Genomic DNA, 20,015 nt, shown 5'->3' with positions numbered 1-20,015 from the left:
TCTGGTCTCATACTTGCCAACTAATAACAGACCTGGCGATGTAACAATTTTAGTGTGGTTTTGATTAAATATATAGAAATGAACTTAATGAAGGTAAAACTCCAGACTTCTAGACTATAACTTTGCAAATAGAAAATGAAGAGTTAAAATCACAGCAACAGAAACAAATATGCATCATACACTTAATGAGAATGCAGGAATTGACACCATGCTCCATTTTAATGTTACATAGTTATCAGAACATAGTTGTGCCTTCTGACTGATAAATTTATCCTCATCATGATGTAGTTTTAAAGGAATTCTGATTTATCCTCCAGCTGTAGGACATTTAGATTAAGCTTGGGTAAAGGCAAAGTGTATGGCCAACATGATCATGCATGATGGGAGAGGAGTTATTTTTTTCTAAAATATTAGCAGAAAGGTTCTGGATGTGGGGGTAGGTGGTCGGAGTGATAACCCCTGGTTATTCAGTGGCTGCAAACTGTTATAACTCCACTTTTCTGACTTTGGAAGGAAATTGGGTTGTCTGTGGACTTAAGACTGCCAAGTTTAGGAGAGTGACTCTTCCAACTAGGCATAAAAATGACTGGTCGTTAGTGACCGTTTCATTGTAAGATACAGACAATTAGATCTCACAGAAAGGAAACAGGAGATGAATAATATCTTACCTTACAGGTAAAGGAAAAGCCTTGAGATTCAAACCCAATGTCTTTAATGTTGATTTTACTATGGAATCAATATGTGTCTTTGGATATAAGACATTTGACCTCACTCTGAATTGTGGGTTATAACACCGACCACTAGTTAAGAGCAATCTGGATATTAAAATGCACAGAAATAGCCTAATAAAGCTGGAAAAGACACTTTAGACAATAACTTATTTTTTTTTAATTTAGAAGTATTTTGGATATTTTATTGTGAAAAAACTATCTAAAGGCTAAATAGGGCCTATATGTTCAAATTAAAAATTGCTTATCTTCTTCTATAGGTTGGGTTTATCAACCTCGTCCAGGGAAGCGAAAACGCTTCCCTTTAAGTGTTTCCAATGTATTTTCTGGTACCACACAGAATATCGTGTCTACAAATCCTACAACAATATATCCTTATCGCTCATCTACCTACTCTGTGGTAATTCCCAGCCTACAGAATACCATCACTCAACCAGTTGGTGAGTTGGCTTTATTGTAGATTATGAATTTTTTTAATAACTGTGTGAAAATTTTACCTTAAGGTGAAATTTTGTTTCTGTTAGCTTAAGAATTTTTAGAACAACAATATTAAGGGAAAAAATCAAGAAGAAATGTTTAATGTTTAAAAACATTAAATTGGAGAAGGAAAAATTTCAGTAGACCTCAAAGCGCTTGGTTTCCCAGAGTAGCAAATGTTCCATGTGTAAAACTTCTGACCTTTTAACCAAATCAGCATTAGCACATAGATTAGGCAGATAATGCAGGAAATGACTGACGTAATTCAATAGGAAATAGGAGTGTCTTTGTACTATCACCAAAAAAGAATGCCTTGCTAATGGGATATAGAGCATCCTGTTTTGGAATTTAGCAGTGATGACTGATGTGTTAAGACTGTTCTCTTGCTGCTCTAGAAAAGTAGTGAAAGTAATCTATTTTCTACCAAATATCTGGTTCTTTATATTGTCTTTCCCTAAATTTCTGCTCTATTATCAATTCTTTATAACATTCCTGTCTGTTGCTTTTAAGAACCCAAAGTTGAGAATCTATTATCTTGATAACTTGTTATTGGGCTGTCCATCATGGGTTTGTTCTTCTAGCACCTATTTTACAATCTCTTAGGCAGAGCTTTATACATTCACTACTTACTGTTACTTGTCCTAAAACCACCGCTTTTTCTAGTTGCCACCTGTTCAGCTCCTTCTGGTAATACAGCCACCCCTTAGCACTAAGGGGTTTAGATATGTTAAAAATTGACTTTTTAGAATCTTACACATTTTCAATGTTTTTTTTTTTTCCCTATGTATCATTATAGCAATTGATAGCAACAAAGCCACATTTAAGATGTCTAGGCTCAAGAGAAAGATGCAGAAAGCTGATTATGTTGCCTTATTCTCTTCCAGCAGAGTCAGGCACTTTCACACATCATTATTTGGTAGTATCTCCTTTAATCCTGTATTTTAACCTAGGCTTAATTAAGCCTTTGTTGATTTATTTTGTTTTGTCTGCTATGTTATTTATGATTTATGCTTTCACAATCCATATTTCTTCTCTTTATTCTTCCTTTCAAGACCTCTCTTCTATCTGCCTCTATCCACAGTTAAATACTGCATGAGACCATTTGTATCTACTTCATCTAATATTTTCTCAGTTATGACTTTGAGCTTCTATATAATTATTAGGTGAATGCTGCCTAAGATCTAGTTATATTAATTTTATCAACTTGGATTAGAACATTCTGTGAACTTGACATTATACTACTGTAATCTATATAATCTTAACCTATCTGCTATGAAAATGAATTAGGGTTCAGAAATCTTACAGTCTTCTTCTGTAGGTGAAGGGGTTTATTGAGTCTCTCTGGTCTTCTTTCAGTTGCCTTTTATACTATAATGACTATTCCACTGATTCCACTGCGTTCCTTCTATAAAAGTGAAGTCACTTAGCATTGACTTTGAGGTCCCTCAGATGTGACTCCTTCAATTTTCCTTTGGATTGCTTAATTTTTATTTATACTTACATACTTGGGCAGCCCTGTTTAATACATTTGGACAAACTTTCCATTTTTAAAAGATTTCTTTCCTTTTTGATGGGTTCTCTGTTCTCTTTAATTTGGTCAGTTAACCAATAACTCTGATTTTTGAGGCAAATTTTTTACTTCTAGGTTTTTAGCATTATCATATAAAATAACCTTCATTTTTAAATTAACTCTTCATTTTAGTTACCCCTATTAGCTTTTTTTTTCCCCTAGGCAACATCTGTATTTCCAAAAATCAACCCAAGAATGGACTTTTTTTGGTCTTTTTTTGTTGTTAGGATCTTAAATTTAAGTATGTTGTGATCACTAGGCAATATTTCATATACAGAATTCATGCACCTCCTAGTAGTCTTTATCCATTATTTGGTTCTTAGTCAAGCTTATTTCATTTTACTGTGTAGAAGCAATTATTTGTTGTATGTACTGGATCATCCTAGCACATTTTTATCTCATTCTGTCAATCTATTTGAAATCTAGCAATGTAATTTGGTATCCTACCTTATTTTGACGAACTTTTCCATCTCAATTTATAGTGTATTCCACTGCCATATTTGCATGCCTGCCTACCTGTCCCCCACTGCCTAATGTTTATTAAGCACCAGTTATAGATAAAACTCTGTGCTTGAGGCAGAATATAAAAGTATCTTTACAGTCTCTTATATAAGAGCTTATAAGGTAGTTCTAGAAAGGATAGATAAAAATACAACCAATTTTACTACTTCTTTGATGGAATCTGTAGTACCTTGTCTGATATCATTTCTGTGACCAGTGCATTATGTTCACTCCACCTTTCACATTTAATGCCACATCCCGAGCTCTTCTCCTATTTCTCATTTCCAAAAATGATTACAGCATGATAGTCCAGAATTCTTTTTAAACATCTTTTATCAAATACCTTTGATGCCAGTTATGCCAGTACTATTATTTTATATTGTCAAGTTTGTTTACTTTAACGTCTTACAGAATTCTAGTGAAAATTATATATATATATATATTTTTAGTGTTTATTTTTGAGAGAGTGTGAGCAGGGGAAGGGCAGAGAGAGCGAGAGAGAGAATTCCAAGCAGGCTCTGAGCTGTTAGCACAGAGCCTGACATGGGGCTCAATTCCATGAACCATGAAATCATTACCTAAGCTGAAATTAAGAGTTGGATACTTAACCAACTTAGCCACCCAGGCACCCTAGAAATTATTTTGGCCTGGGTTTTGAATGTCATTTTATACATATATGAATTTTCTGGTTAATTATTTTGTTCTCTACATTTTATTTCTCAGGCCTGAAATTGGTTTGCCTTATTTTATCTTCACTCATTTGACATCTTTCACTCTTCTGAATTCATACCTTTCTCTAAATTTTTAGTTAAAAAAGTTTACTACTATTTCAGTTGTTTGATGCCTTTTTGGTTTACCCACCTCTTCTTGTTTAACTGAAACAAGCCAAAAAAACCCTCCACTGTTCCGATCCTATTATAATCCCCAAAAAGCTAGTTGTCTCTCTACCTTAAGATCCATTCCAGCAAAGTATTATGTCCATGAAAGACACAACTCTGGCTCAGAAATTACTTGAGAAGTGATATAGCTCTATATTGTAGGTTTTCTTGAGAGGGTAGGGAAGGAGGAATCACATGGTTCAACATATAGTAAGTCTTGGGACTCCTCATTACCATTGTCTCTCTCCAAAGTCCCACTTTTTTTTTTTTAATCAGTTGCCTAACTGTCCCAATTCTTTTTTCCCCAACTCTGTCTCTGCATCTCTGCCTATTACTTTATTTCTCCCTCCTCTCTTTCTTTCTCTGCCTCTTTTTCTCTTTACTCAGCCATATGCTGGTTCTTCTCTCCTTACTATCTCCATATAGCTTTTTCTTGTAGAGAAATATGGGCTGTCCTCATTTTCTGCCATTCCTTACTCCTTCACTGTTTATCCCAATCACACAACAAAATCCTAGTTGCACTCTTTGTCCAGTCAGCACAGGCAGTGGATTCTTCCTTTTTTGTAGAGATGGTGAGAGATTATTGGTAGAGATCGTGAGAGAGAGAACTTTTTTTTTGTTCCTGTCATACTATACTATAGGACTAGAATTCTGCTCTTTATCTCATGTAATGATTAGATAATGCAAGCTGCTTTAACAAACACCTAAACATAATGGTTTAAACAGGATTATGGTTTATTTTTATACATTTCAAGTTTATTTTTTTTTAAATTTTTTTTTTTCAACGTTTACTTATTTTTGGGACAGAGAGAGACAGAGCATGAACGGGGGAGGGGCAGAGAGAGAGGGAGACACAGAATCGGAAACAGGCTCCAGGCTCTGAGCCATCAGCCCAGAGCCTGACGCGGGGCTCGAACTCACGGACCGCGAGATCGTGACCTGGCTGAAGTCGGACGCCTAACCGACTGCGCCACCCAGGCGCCCCACATTTCAAGTTTAAAATAGGTATTTCTAATCAGTGTATAGCCGTCTTTGAAAGAGTGCCTCATAGACACAGACTTCTACCCTGTGGCACTGCCATCTTTAATATGTGGCATCCAAGGCCACCAGACCTCGTGTGCATGAACCTGCAGAAAGGGAAAGAGCATGGAAGATAATGCATGAAAGTTTTTCATGGACCAGTCTTAGAACTGGTGCAAATTTCTCCTACCTTCCACTGGGTAGCCCTTAGCCGAATGGCAGTTCCTAACTCAAAGGAGGCTGGGAAAGATAATCTAGCTATATGCTAGAGAAGAAAACAAGAGACTGGCTAGTCTTTTACATACTTTATCTACAGCTTGAAACATTAGAGCTCTGCCCTTCCCACAAGTCTTCCCTATTCACTGACAGTTTATAGAGATGACTGGATGATGCAGACTTTAACTTCCTGCTTAACCACTGGAATTTTGACATTTAAGACATCTTCATTATAGTACAGTGTAATTATGCATCTTTTTTTTTTTTTAACCTCAGACCAAAACAGTGCCTGGCATATGTTCGTTGCTTAGTGAATATTGAATTAAAGGAATGCATGACTTATCATCTCATGCCTCATACCTCTTTTTTTTTATAGAAATATCTTTGGTAAAAAAGAACATTTCATATCAGCTAAAAGATGAGTCCCGTCCTTCTTCAGTAGCTGAAGTAATATTAGTTGGTCTGTGTAGTTCCTTTCCTTTCTTTAGGAAGATCCTACTTCTTTAATGAAGACTGAGAGTTTCTTATACTAGCTATGGGGGAAAGAAACCTGTGTCAGAGGTAGATTTTAGGAGCAGATGTCTTGAGTGCGGTGATAATTAATAAAACTTTTGAAAGATTTTACGCATCAGCCCAGCTTCATAGTTGTTTAGAGAAGGGAGTTCTCTTTATACTAAATCAGTGGTAGAAGTGCTGTCAGTTATAGACTTATTTGTTAGTTGTTGTTGTTGTTTTCATCTAGTCATACCTTTCTTAACTATTATTAACCAAGTTCTTTGCCAAATACTGGGATGCAAACATGAATGAAACTGTTCCTTCTCTCAAGCTTCCAGTTTTTTGATTGTGGTAAAGGTGACAGGCAAGCAAACAACAAAGATTTATACTATTTTGTGATAAGTTATAGATTTACATGTTCTGAGGGAACATGGAAGAGGGAAATTACTTTATGCTTGATCAATCAGGAAAGGCCTAAGGCCTGTGCCTCACAGATGGGAGGGTACGTAACCCTATCAACTAAGAATCAGGACAGCTTCATTTACACCCTTCTCCTATATTATCTGTACTTAACTCCTATATTATCTGTAACTTAACTTAAGTAGAGATATATCCCAATTTCTTGCCTGCAATATATCCCTTAATTTCTTGCCTGCAAGTTTAAGAGGAGTATTACATGCCTTATCTGGAGAGAAAGAAGAAAGGAAAGGCCTTACCTGGGCAAGACTAAGAGAAGATCTGCATTCCTTTCAGCCTCGCACAAGACAGTTCTAATCATAGAGTTTGCTCTTGGACTGCATCTTATATATGAACAGAGATCTAACTGCATTGGAATAAACCAGATCATGGGTCTATTGCTATGGCTTCTCTATGTCTTTCTTTGGAAAAGTTTAGTTTATTTCAGCTAAATGTGTCATTTAAATAACTCAGAAACTCAATTAGTCCTCTCCTGTTCAAGAACATGATTGTTTTATCTACCTTTAAAAATCCTGCCATATCCATCATGCTTTGCTGCAATAATATTCCTTTCCTATCTGCCACAAATTGTTGATCTGTGGCGAGTCTTCTTCTCACCTGGGCATTTCCTTCTGTATCCACATTGAATGCAATAAAGCAAAATAATTTTACTGATTGCTTATTTTTTCAATTAAAACATTAAATGTTATTCATAATTTAGTTTAATATAGAGAAGTATATGACATAGGAGGGAAATGATGCATACCGCTGCCCTGAAACCTCAAATAATATTTAAAATAAAGTTAACATATTTAGACAATAGAAAATTCAAATGGTATTGATAGATATAAAATGAAAGTCTAGCTTTTTTTTTCTGCACCACTGCCCTGTCCCTTTCCCCAGATGATTGTTCCTTACAAGTAACCATATTATTAGTTTCAGTAGTTTCATATTATTTTTTAACGAAAGATTTATATGTACATATTAGCGTTTGTATTTGTCTTTCACTCAAACACTCAATAATTTTGTTCATTTATTTATTAATTCAAGAGTATTTGTGGAGGGCCTATTCTGTGCCAGCTAGAATTTTGAGCCCTGGGGATACAGCAGTGAGCAAAACAAAAGGTTTGTCTTCTCCTGGCACGTAGAATCTAGGTGGGAAAGAGAGACAAAAAATGTAAAATAGGTAAACAAAATGACTTTGATTTGTTTAAAATACTATACAGGAAATAGAGTGGTTTGATGTGGTGATGTTGTTAGGTAAGCTGGTTAGTGAAGGCTTCTGGTTGTACAGTTTATTAAATTCTGAAAAAAGAAAGACATGGAGCAATTTAGTTAATGCTAGACCTATGCTGTTTTTATTTCTAAAGGTGACGCCACACCTGCCATCCAGCTGCCCACACCTGCAGTCCAGCACCCAAGCCCCATCTCACTTTTCCAGCCCACTGTCTCCAGTACTGCCCAGGTGGCTGTCCAGGCTCCAAGTCTGCCCCTCCGACCGGCACTCCCACCCCAGCGCTTCGCTGGGCCCTCCCAGACAGACACTCATCGGCTACATTCTGGAGCCAATCGCTCTGTGAAGAGACCCACTCCTGTCTCTCTGGAGAACACCAACAGGATTCCAACAAGTGCAAGTACTGCCCATGCCAGATTTGCAACCTCAACCATCCAGCCTCCCAAGGAGTATCCCAGCGTTTCCACTTGTCCCAGAAGTGCTCCAATCCCCCAGGCTCCTCCTATTCCACACTCACATATTTACCAGGCTTCTCCCCTTGGTCATCCAGCCACATTGTTTGGGACACCACCGCGATTCTCTTTTCATCACCCTTACTTCCTACCTGGACCTCACTACTTCCCATCAAGGTAAATGAACATTTTTTTTCTTTCACCTAAAGATACATATAGCTAACAAATTTTTAGTAAAAAAAGGGACTTCCTCAATTCTGGTTGGAATCTGATTTAGATTAGAGGCTGAGTAGGGGCCAAGCAGTCAACATAAATATATGAAGGAGGATAGATGAGGATTAAGGGAGCAAAAGAGAGTTCATGCCCCATCTAATAGGATAGCTGTTACTCAGCTTTAGCTGACTGTTGCCACAAGATAATATGGGCTCCAATGTTATCAGATCTGATTTTTCAGAAAAAAATCAGTGATAAGGGTTTTTAAGATCATTTAGGAGTACTGATGCATAGGGGCACTTGTACCCCAATGTTTATAGCAGCACTCTCAACAATAGCCAAATTATGGAAAGAGCCTAAATGTCCATCAACTGATGAATGGATAAAGAAATTGTGGTTTATATACACAATGGAGTACTACAGGGCAATGAGAAAGAACAAAATATGGCCCTTTGTAGCAACGTGGATGGAACTGGAGAGTGTGATGCTAAGTAAAATAAGCCACAAAGAGAAAAACAGATACCATATATTTTCACTCTTATGTGGATCCTGAGAAACTTGACAGAAACCCATGGGGGGAGGAAGGAAAAAAAAAAAAAAAAAAGAGGTTAGACTGGGAGAGAGCCAAAGCATGAGAGACTGTTAAAAACTGAGAACAAACTGAGGGTTGATGGGGGGTGGGAGGGAGGGGAGGGTGGGTGATGGATATTGGGGAGGGCACCTTTTGGGATGAGCACTGGGTGTTGTATGGAAACCATTTTGACAATAAATTTCATATATTGAAAAAAAAAAAGATCATTTAGTTACCCTCCCACTCCCAAAGCACACCTTATTGTATAGAGCTGTGCTTCTCAAACTTTTATATGTATATCAGTCACATGTGATCTTGCTAAAATGCAGATTCTGAGTCAGTAGGTCTAGGATAGAGCAGTCTAAGGATATAGTAGGCCTGATATTCTGCATTTCTTACAAGCTCCTAAGTGATGTGAGTTCTGTTAGTTTGTAGACTACATTTTGAGGAGCAATGATATAGAGGAGAGTGCTTGGTTTGTGAGGTTAAATGACTGGTCTAAAGTTACACTGTGGTTTTTTTAACCAAAAAATTTCCCATATAAATTATCAGTAAAAGAAGTGATTTTATTTTATTTATTATTTAAAAAAATTTAATGCTTATTTATTTTTGAGAAAGAGAGAGAGCAAGTAGGGGAGGGACAGAGAGAGAGGGAGACACAGAATTCAAAGCAGGATCCAGGCTCTGAGCTGTCATCACAGAGCCCAACACAGGGATTGAACCCATGAACCACAAGATCGTCACCTGGGCCCAAATCAGACACAACTGACTGAGCCACCCAGGCTCCCCTAGGAAGTGATTTTCATAGGGAAGTATCTAGGGAAAACAAATTTGTAACTTTTCATTTTGGAGCCATGGAATTTAGCTCCTTTGCAAACATTGTAATAGAGTGTAACTTCTACTTTTCAATTGCTGTTAAGTGTATAAACAGAGATAGTTTCTATTGAAATTGGAGTGTTACATATCTAACACCAGTCTTTTATTGTTACTTATTTAGGAAGGTAAAATTACTTCCCATTTAGGTATACCAATAGCTCAAAGAACTTTTCAGGTGTATATTATGTTGCTTCAATTCTTAATGGGATTGCTTGCTTTAAGTCCTTAGCCCAGTTTGCCACAATCGTCCCCCATTTTGTAGTTTACTGATGGTCAAGGGGATGGTGGCCCATGTGACTTTCTGATATTAGAAGAGGCAATATGGACCTTTTTTCTCAAAGCATTATGATTGTGCATTTTGACCTGTTTGGTGTTTCCTGAAGAATTGGTTTAAGGGCTTACTTTTGTTTTACTAACCTCCTAACACTTTCAGGGTTTGAATGGTCTTTCAAGTGGTGTTGTGGAAAATATTTAAAAGCATATACTATCCACAATTTCCTGGAGCAAGGGACAACAGATGAGGCAAGCAGCATACAGACTGAAAAGCTTAGAATAGACTGGGAAGGGAGATACACGGGGGAATAAGAGCTTTGAGAAGCTCCCACGTATATTGGGGAACCCAGAATGGCACACACATGTCCTGTGCTAGCCACATATTCAGCAAACACCTGAGAAGACGGTAAGCTTTTACCCATGACTGATCTTTAGACTCTGTGTAAGTAGGAAATCAAGTCTAAGAAAAAATTGTGAACAGCCTGGTTAAGCACTGAAGGAGTGCCCCAACTTAGAACCAGTCTGCAAAGATTGGGAGGCTGTTTATTGCTTTGTTTTGCTTTGCTTTGTTTTGGCTCTACATGTTTAAAGAAATCTCTGCCAAATCACTAGGTGATCACTGAGCTAGAGGAACGGACTCAATAATCACACATGGCAAAGAATGAAATCTAAACAAAAAAGTTTAGAAAGGTCACCAATGAAGCACACAAGTACAACCCCAAAGAAGCAACAATATCATACCCTGGGTGGGGGAGAAATCTGATTTTTGGAAATACTACATGATAATACTCAAAAGGTCCAGTTTTCACCAAAATATTAAAAGTATGCCAAGAAACAAGATGGTATGGTATTTACAAGAAAAATGAACAGAAACTATTCCTAAGGAAGCCTTGACATTGGATTTATTAGACAAAGACTTTAAATCAACTTTCTTGAGCTAAAGGAGGTAAAGGAAACTGTGGGCAGAAATCTAAATGAAACCAGGAGAACGGAGTATCACCAAATAGAGAACATCAGTAAAGATACAGAAATTAAAAAAAGGGACCAAATGGAAATCCTGGAACTTAAAATTACAGTAAATGAATGAAAAATTCATTATGGAGATTCAACAGCAGATTTGAGCAGGCAGAAGAATTAGTGAATCTGAAGCTAGGTCAGTGGAATCATCCAGTCTGAGAAGCAGAAAGAAAAAATAGTGAAGAACCTAAAAGACCTGGGAGATACCATTAGGTGTACTAACATAATCATCAGGGGAGTTCCAGGAGAAGGGGTGAGAAAAGAAAGGGCAGAAAGAATATTTAAAGAAATAATGGCCCCAAATGATCCAAATTTGAAGGAAGATGTGAATCCAAGAAGTTCAATGAATATTAAATAGGATAAATTCAAAGAGATCCACACTGAAATACATTATGATCAAACCATTAAATGCCAAAAAATAAAGAGATAATCTTGAGAGCAACAAGAGGAAAGTGACTTATCTCATATAGGAGATTCTCAATAAGGCTAACAGCCAATTTCTCGCCAGAAACCATGGAGGCCAGAAGGCCAGATGCATAGTGCTGAAAGAAAAAAAAAAAAACATCAATTAAGAATTCTATAATTGACAAAATATCCTTAAAAAATAAAGGAGAAATAAAAACTTTCAGAGATAAAAGTTGAGGAAGTTCATAACTAGTTGACATGTCCTACAAGAAATGCTAAAGGGAGAACTTCAGACTGAAATGAAAAGACACTAGACAGTTACTTAAAGCCAAACAAAGAAATAAAGAACCCTGGTAAAGGTTACCACATAAGTAGGTGCAAAAGCCAGTATTATTATATTTTTGGTTAGTAACTTCTCTTTGTTTTATATATTATTTAAAAGGCAAATGCATAAAACTATTATAAATCTATGTTAATGGATACAAAATGTATAAATATGTAATTTATGACAACAATATAAAGTGGGAGTGATGTTTTATATAGAGTTTTCATATGCCAATGAAGGCAAATATCAATTTAAACAGATTGTTATCAATTTAGGATTTTAATTGTAATCTACAAGGTAATCATTTAAGGAAATAACTTTAAAAATACACAAAAAGGAGGGGCACCTAGGTAGCTCAGTCTGTTCAGGTCCAACTCTTGGTTTGGGCTCAGGTCATATCTTGTGGCTTCATGAGTTTGAGCCCCTAGTCAGGCTCTGTGTTAGCAGCATGGAGCCTACTTGCGATTCTCTCTCTTCTTCTCTCTCTGCCCATCCCCTACTCACACTGTTTCTGTCTCTCTCAAAATAATTAATTTTTTTTAAATATTTCTTTTAAATTTTATTTATTTTTCAGAGAGAGACAGAGCACAAGTGGGGGAGAGGCAGAGAGAGAGGGAGACACAGAATTTGAAGCAGGCTCCAGGCTCTGAGCTGTCAGCATAGAGACTGACATGGAGCTTGAACTCACAAACTGTGAGATCATGACATGAGCAAAAGTCGGACACTTAACTGACTGAGCCACCCAGGTGCCCCAATAAATAAATTTTAAAAATAAAATAAAGTAAAAATATACACAAAGGAAATGAGTGAAACAAAATAGTACACCAGAAAAAAACCATTAAATACAAAAGAAGACCTTAATGGATAAATTGAGAAACAATAACAAAAGAATGACATATAGAAAGCAAATGGCAAAATGTTACAGTAAGTCCTTCCTGATCAGTAATCACTTTAAATGTAAGTAGATTAAACTCTCTAACTAAAAGGCGGAAATTTGCAGAATGGATTAAAAATAGGATCAAAATATATCCTGTTTGCAAAAGACTCACTTTAGATCCAAAGACACAAATAGGTTGAAAATGAAAAAATAAAAGAAGATATATTCCATACTAATAGTAACCAAAGAGAGCTGGGGTGGCTGTAATAATATCAGACAAAATAGATTTTCTGTCAAAAATTATTAAGTAGACATTGATAAAAGAATCAATACTTTAAGAAGATACAGTGATTATAATCATATACATATATAAAAACATGACTCCAAAATATATGAAGCCAAAACTGGCAGAATTAAAGGGAGAAATAGATAAATTTACAATAGTTGAAGACTTAAATACTTTATTTTTGAGATATAGTTGATAGATAACATTATATTATTTTCATGTATACAACATGCTTTTTTTTTTTTTTTTTTTTTTTGCTTGTGATAAGAAGTTTTAAGACTTATGGGGCACCTGGGTGGCTCAGTTGGTTAAGTGACCAATTACGGCTCAGGTCACAATCTCACGGTTTGTGGATTCGAGCCCTGCATCGGGCTCTGTGCTGACAGCTCAGAGCCTGGAGCCTGCTTCTGATTCTGTGTCTTCCTTTCTCTCTGCCCCTCCCCCTGCTTGCAGTCTGCCTCTCTCTCTCTCAAAAATAAATAAACATTAAAAAAAATTTTTTTAAAGAGATTTATTCTCTCAGCAACTTTCAAATATACAACTTGACAGTATTATTAACTACTGTCACTATGCTATACATTATGTCTTCAGGACTGACTTATAACTGGAAGTTTGTAACTTTTGACCACCTTCACCCATTTTTGCTCATTTCTAACCTCCTGTCCTGCCATCTCTGGCACCTGCCAATCTGTTCTCTGATTCTACATATAAGTGAGATCATACCATGTTTGTCTTTCTCTGACTTATTTCACTTTGAATAAAGTTCTCAAGCTCCATTCATATTGTCACAGGATTTCTTCCTTTTTTGCAGCTGAATAATATTCCATTGTGTGTATGGAACTTCTGCTGCAATGAACATGGGGGTGCAGTTATTTTTTTCAAGTTAGTATTTTCATTTATTTAAAATAAATACCCAGAAGCGGAATTGCTGAAACAATGGTAGTTGTATTTTTTAATTTTTTGAGGAATCTTCATACTATTTCTCATAGTGGCTACATCAGTTTGCTTTCCCACCAACAGTACACAAGAGCTCCCTTTTCCCTACATCCACACCAACATTTGTTATTTTTTGTCTTTTTGATAGAACCACTTTAACATGTGTGAGGTGGGGTCTCATTGTGATTTTTATGTGCATTTCCCTGATAATTAGTGATGTTGAGCACCTTGTCATGTACCTCTTGGCCATCTGTACGTCTTCTTGGGAAAAATGTCTATTCAGATCTTATGCCCATTTTTTTCCTTTTTTTAAGGTTTATTTACTTACTGAAAGAGAGAGAGCAGGAGGAGGGGTAGAGAAAGAGGAGAGAGAGAATCCTAAGCATGCTCCACACTGACAGTGGGGGCTTGATCTCATGAACCATGCAATCATGACCTGAGCCAAAATCAAGAATTGGATGCATAATCAACTAAGCCACCAAGGCACCCCTTGTGCCCATTTTTAATTGAATTGTTGTTGTTGCTGTTGAGTTGTATGAGTTCTTTAAATATTTTGCATATTAATTCCTTATCAGATGTATGAGTTGCAAATATTTTCTCCCATTTGGTAGATAACTGTTACATTTTGTTGATGGTTTCCTTTCTTGTGCAGAAGCTTTTTATTTTGATGTGGTCCCACTTGTTTATTTTTGCTTTTATTGCTTTGCTTTTGGTGTCAGGCCCAAAAAATCATCAGTAATACTGATGTCAAGGAGCTTACTGTCTATGTGTTCTTCTAGGAATTTTATGATTTGGGGTGTTATGTTCAAGTCTTTAATTTATTTTGGGTTGATTTTTATGTGTGGTTTAAGATAGGGGTTTCATTCTTTCCATGTAGCTGTTCAGTTTTCTTAACACCAGTTGTGGAAGAAATTATTTTCTTTCTCCACTGTATATTCTTGACTCTTTTGTAAATTAATTGGCCATATATGTGTGGGTTTATTTCTGGTATCTGTATAGTTTTCCATTGATCTATGTGTCTGCTTTTGTGTAATGCCATATTGTTTTGATTATTATAGCTTTGTAATATAGTTTGAAATCAGGGAGTGTAATGCCCCTAATTTTGTTCTTTCTCAAGATTGCTTTGACTATTTGGGGTCTTTTGTGGTTCCATCAAATTTTAGGATTGTTCTATAAAAAATGCCATTGGAATTTTGATAGGGATTGCATTGAATCTGTAGATTGCTTTGGGTAGTATAGACATTTTAACAATATTATTTCTTTTGATCCATGAGCACAGCATATCTTTCCATTTATTTGTGTTTTCAATTTCTTTCATCAATGTCTTATATTTTTCAGTGTACAAGTCTACTATCTTTTTGGTTAACTTTATCTTTAGGCATTTTACTCTTTTTGAAGCAGTTGTAAAAGGGATTGTTTTCTTAATTCCTTTTTATAATAGTTTATTGTTAAAATATAGAAATGCAAATGATTTTTGTGTATAGATTTTGTATCGTGGCACTTTACCTAATTTGTCAATTAGTTCTAACATTTTTTGTTGGAATCATTAGGGTTTTCCATGTATAGTATCATGTAAGTGCAAACAGAGACAGTTTTACTTCTTCCTTTCCGGTTTGGATGCCTTTTATTTCTTTTTCTTGCCTGGATGTCTTTTTTTGACTTGGGCTTCCAATACTATGTTGAATAAAAAAGGCAAGTATTAGCATCTTTGTCTTATTCTTGATCTTAGAGAAAACGTTTCAGCTTTTCAGCATTGAGTATGATGTTAGCTGTGTATACTTGAAATAATGAATAGAAGAGCATTCCTCTGGGGAGCCTTGTTGGCTCAGTCAGTTAAGCATCTGCCATTGGCTCAAGTCATGATCTCATGGTTCGTGAATTCGAGCCCTGCATCAGCCTGTCTGTCAGCACAGAGCCTGCTGCAGATTCTCTGTCTCCCTCTCTCTGCCCCTCCCCAACTAGCGCACTCGCTCTCTCTCTCTCTCAATAAATAAATAAATAAATAAATAAATAAATAAATAAATAAATAAAAACTTTAAAAAAGGCAATTCCTCCAAAATGAATGAAGATTACAAGGAGATAGAAGACTGTATAATACCGTAAACCAACTAGACATAATGGGCATATATAATGCTTCACCCAACAACAGAATATAGATGCTTCACAATTGCACATGGTATGTTATGTAGGATAAATCATATGTTGGGTCACAAAACAAGTCTCAAAAATTTTTTTTAAAGTTTTAAAATTTTACAAAGTTTCTTCTCCAACCATGATAAAATGAAACTGGTAATAACAGAAAGAAAACCAGAAAATTTAAAAATATATGGAAATTTAACCCTTAACCAATGGGTCAAATAAGACATCACAAGGGAAATTATAAAGTATTTGAGATGAGTGAAAATGAAAACACAGCATCTCAAAACTTCGTGAAAGCAGTACTGACAGAAATTATAGCTTCAATGACCTACATTTAAAAAGTAAGCTTTCAAGCAAACAGCATAACTTTAAACCTTAAGGATCCAGAAAAAGAAGAGGAAACAAAACCTAAGCTCACAAAAGGAAATAAATAATAAAGATTAGAGGTAAATAAAGAATAGAAAAACAAAAGAGACCTTAATGAAGTAGAGAAAAGCAAAATCAATAAAAGTTAGCTTTTTGAAAAGATCAATAAAAGTGCTGAAACTTTAGCTAGACTGACTAAGAAAAAAAGAGATAAGACATAAATTACTAAAATCAGATGTGAAATTCAGTACATTGCTACCAACTTTGCAGAAATAAAAATGACTATACGAGAATACACTGAATAATTGTATTTCTACCTGTCAGATAACCTAGATAAAATGGACAAATACATGAATTATCAAAACTGACTCAAGAAGAAATAGCAAATCTGAACAGACCTATATTAAGACATTGAATCAGTAATCAAAAACTTCCCAGCAAAGAAAAGCCCTAGGCTAGATAATTTCATTGGTGAATTCTACCAAATGTTTAAAGAGGAATTAACACCAATCCTCAAACTCTTCTAAAAAAATATGAGGGAACACTTCTAGGGCCAGTATCACTCTGCTACCAAAGCCAGACAAAGATGTCATGAGAAGGAAAATTACAGACCAATATATCTTAAGCATATAGATGTAAAATATGTTCAGTAAAATACTAGCAAACAGAATCCAGCAGCATATGAAAAGGATTACATATCAAGACCAAGTAGGATTTACCCCAGGAATGTAAGTATGGTTCAACATCTGAAAATCAATCAGTGTAATACATCTCACAAATACAATAAAGGCACAAAATCACCCTATCATCTCAAATAATGTAGAAAAAGCATTTGATAAAATCCAACAATTCCTGATTTCAAAACTTAACGGGAAAACTAGGAATAGAACTTCCTCAGTGTGATAAAGGGCATTTTTGTTCAAAACCTACAGTTAATATTATCATCACTGATGAAGGACCAACAGCTTTCCTCCTAATATTTGGAACCAGAAAAGGATATCTGCTTTCACAATTATTGTTCAACATTGTACTAGAAGTTCTAGCCAGAGAAATTAAGTGTGTGTGTGGGGGGGGGGGGGGAAGACATCCAGAATAAAAGAAATAAAATTACTTCTTTTTACACATCATCCTATAAATGGAAAATCCTGTATTTAGAATATCCCAAACAATCCACAAAAATTTGTTGGAGCCAGTGAATAATTCAGCAAAGTTGCAGGATAGAATATCAATATACAAAAATCACCTGAATTTTTTGTACACTAATGAGCAATCCAAAAAGGAAATTAAGAAAACAGTTCCACTTACAATAGCATCAAAAAGTGAAATACCTAGGAATAAATCTAACCACGGATGTGCAAGACTATCAACTGAAAACTACAAATCATTATTGAACGAAATTAAATATCTAAATAAATCCAAAGGTATTTATGTACATGCATTGGAAGACTTAATATTGTTAAGATGACAGTACTTCCCAAAGTGATTTATAGAATCAATACAATCCCTGTCAAAATCCCAATGGCCTTTTTTTGAAGAAATGGAAAAGCTGATCCTAAAATTTATATGGAATTGTAAGTGACCCAGAATAGTTTTAAAACAATCTTGAGAAAGGAGAACAAAGTTAGAGGAGTGACTTCAAACTTACTACAAAGCTACTGTATCAAACAATGTGGTATCAAGAAAATGAAAAGACATGTCACTGTCTGGGAGAAAATATTTGCAAAAGATGTATCTGATACAGGACTGGTGTACAAAATATACAAAATATTGAATTCTTAAAACTCAACAATAAGTAAATAACCTGATTAAAAATGGGCAAAAGACCTGTGAACAGACGCCTCACCAAAGAACATATACAGATGGCAGTTAAGCACATGAAAAGATGCTTCACATTATGTATCTTTAGGGAATTAGAAATTTATTTTTATCTATTTATTCATTTTTTAAGATCAGCCCCATTATGATTTTTTTTATTTAATTAATTTTTTAAAAAAATTATATCCAAGTTAGCATATAGTGCAACAATGATTTCAGGAGTAGATTCCTTAATGCCCCTTACCCCTTTAGCCCATCGCCCCCCCCACAACCCCTCCAGTAACCCTCTGTTTGTTTTCCATATTTAAGAGTCTCTTATGTTTTGTCTCCCTCCCTGTTTTTATATTATTTTTGCTTCCCTTCCCTTATGTTCATCTGTTTTGTATCTTAAAGACCTCATATGAGTGAAGTCATGATATTTGTCTTTCTCTGATTCACTAATTTCGCTTAGCATGATACCCTCTAGTTCCATCCACATAGTTGCAAATGGCAAGATTTCATTCTTCTAGATTGCTGAGTAATACTCCATTGTATATACATATATATATATATGTATATATATATACACACACACATATATGTGTGTGTATGTATATATGTGTATATATATATACATATATATATATATATATGTATATATATATACACTACATCTTCCTTATCCATTCATCCATCGATGGACATTTGGGCTCTTTCCATACTTTGGCTATTATTGATAGTGCTGCTATAAACACTGTGTCCCTTTGAAACAGCATACCTGTATCCCTTGGATAAATACCTAGTAGTGCAATTGCTGAGTCATAGGGTAGTTCTATTTTTAATTTTTTGAGGAACCTCCATACTGTTTTCCAGAGTGGCTGTACCAGTTTGCATTCCCACCAGCAGTGCAAAAGAAATCCTCTTTCTCCGCATTCTCGCCAACATCTGTTGTTGCCTGAGTTGTTAATGTTAGCCGTTATGATAGGTATGAGGTGGTATCTCATTGTGGTTTTGATTTGTATTTCCCTGATGATGAATGATGTTGAGCATTTTTTTCATGTGTCGGTTGGCCATCTGGATGTCTTCTTTGGAGAAGTGTCTATGCATGTTTTTTGCCCATTTCTTCACTGGATTATTTGTGTTTTGGGTGTTGAGTTTGATAAATTCTTTATAGATTTTGGATACTAACCCTTTATCTGATATGTTATTTGGAAATATCTTCTCCCATTCTGTCAGTTGCCTTTTAGTTTTGCTGATTGTTTCCTTCACTGTGCAGAAGCTTTTTATTTTGATGAGGTCCTAATAGTTCATTTTTGCTTTTGTTTCCCTTGCCTCTAGAGATGTGTTGAGTAATAAGTTGTTTTTGCCTGCTTTCTCCTCGAGGCTTTTGATGGCTTCCTTTCTTATATTTAGGTCTTTCATCCATTTTGGGTTTATTTTTATGTATGGTGTAAGAAAGTGGTCCAGGTTCATTTTTCTGCATGTTGCTGTCCAGTTTTCCCAGCACCACTTGCTGAAGAGTCTGTCTTTATTCCATTGGATATTCTTTCCTGCTTTGTCAAAGATTAGTTGGCCATACATTTGTGGGTCCATTTCTGGGTTCTCTATTCTGTTCCATTGATCTGAGTGTCTGTTTCTGTGCCAGTACCATGGTGTCTTGATGATTACAGCGTTGTAGTACAGCTTGAAGTCCAGTATTGTGATGCCTCCTGCTTTGGTTTTCTTTTTCAAGATTGCTTTGGCTATTCGGGGTCTTTTCTGGTTCCATATAAATTTTAGGATTGTTTGTTCTAGCTCTGTGAAGAATGCTAGTGTTATTTTGTTAGGGATTGCATTGAATATGTATATTGCTTTGGGTAGTATTGACATTTTAACAATATTTGTTCTTCCTATCCAGAAGCATGGAATAT

At 35.6% G+C, this 20,015-nt stretch overlaps 1 protein-coding gene across 2 annotated transcripts in view; it reads left to right on the top strand.

Annotated features, from left to right (window-relative positions):
- SOX30 (SRY-box transcription factor 30) overlaps window positions 1–20,015 on the top strand; it is a 36,522-nt gene that overhangs the window by 3,704 nt on the left and 12,803 nt on the right. Inside the window, exons 3-4 of one of the 2 annotated variants that reach the window (XM_025924635.2) lie at window positions 989–1,168; window positions 7,712–8,204. In XM_025924635.2, the coding sequence (XP_025780420.1) occupies window positions 989–1,168; window positions 7,712–8,204 (673 nt within the window). The remainder of the gene's footprint in view (window positions 1–988; window positions 1,169–7,711; window positions 8,205–20,015) is intronic. The other variant, XM_025924636.2, reaches the window with a different exon arrangement.

Source organism: Puma concolor, chromosome A1, assembly GCF_028749965.1.
Source record: "Puma concolor isolate L17-30 chromosome A1, mPumCon1.1.hap2, whole genome shotgun sequence".
NCBI lineage: Eukaryota > Metazoa > Chordata > Mammalia > Carnivora > Felidae > Puma > Puma concolor.
Note: the sequence above shows the minus strand (reverse complement) of the source record. Positions and strands in the feature narration are given on the sequence as shown.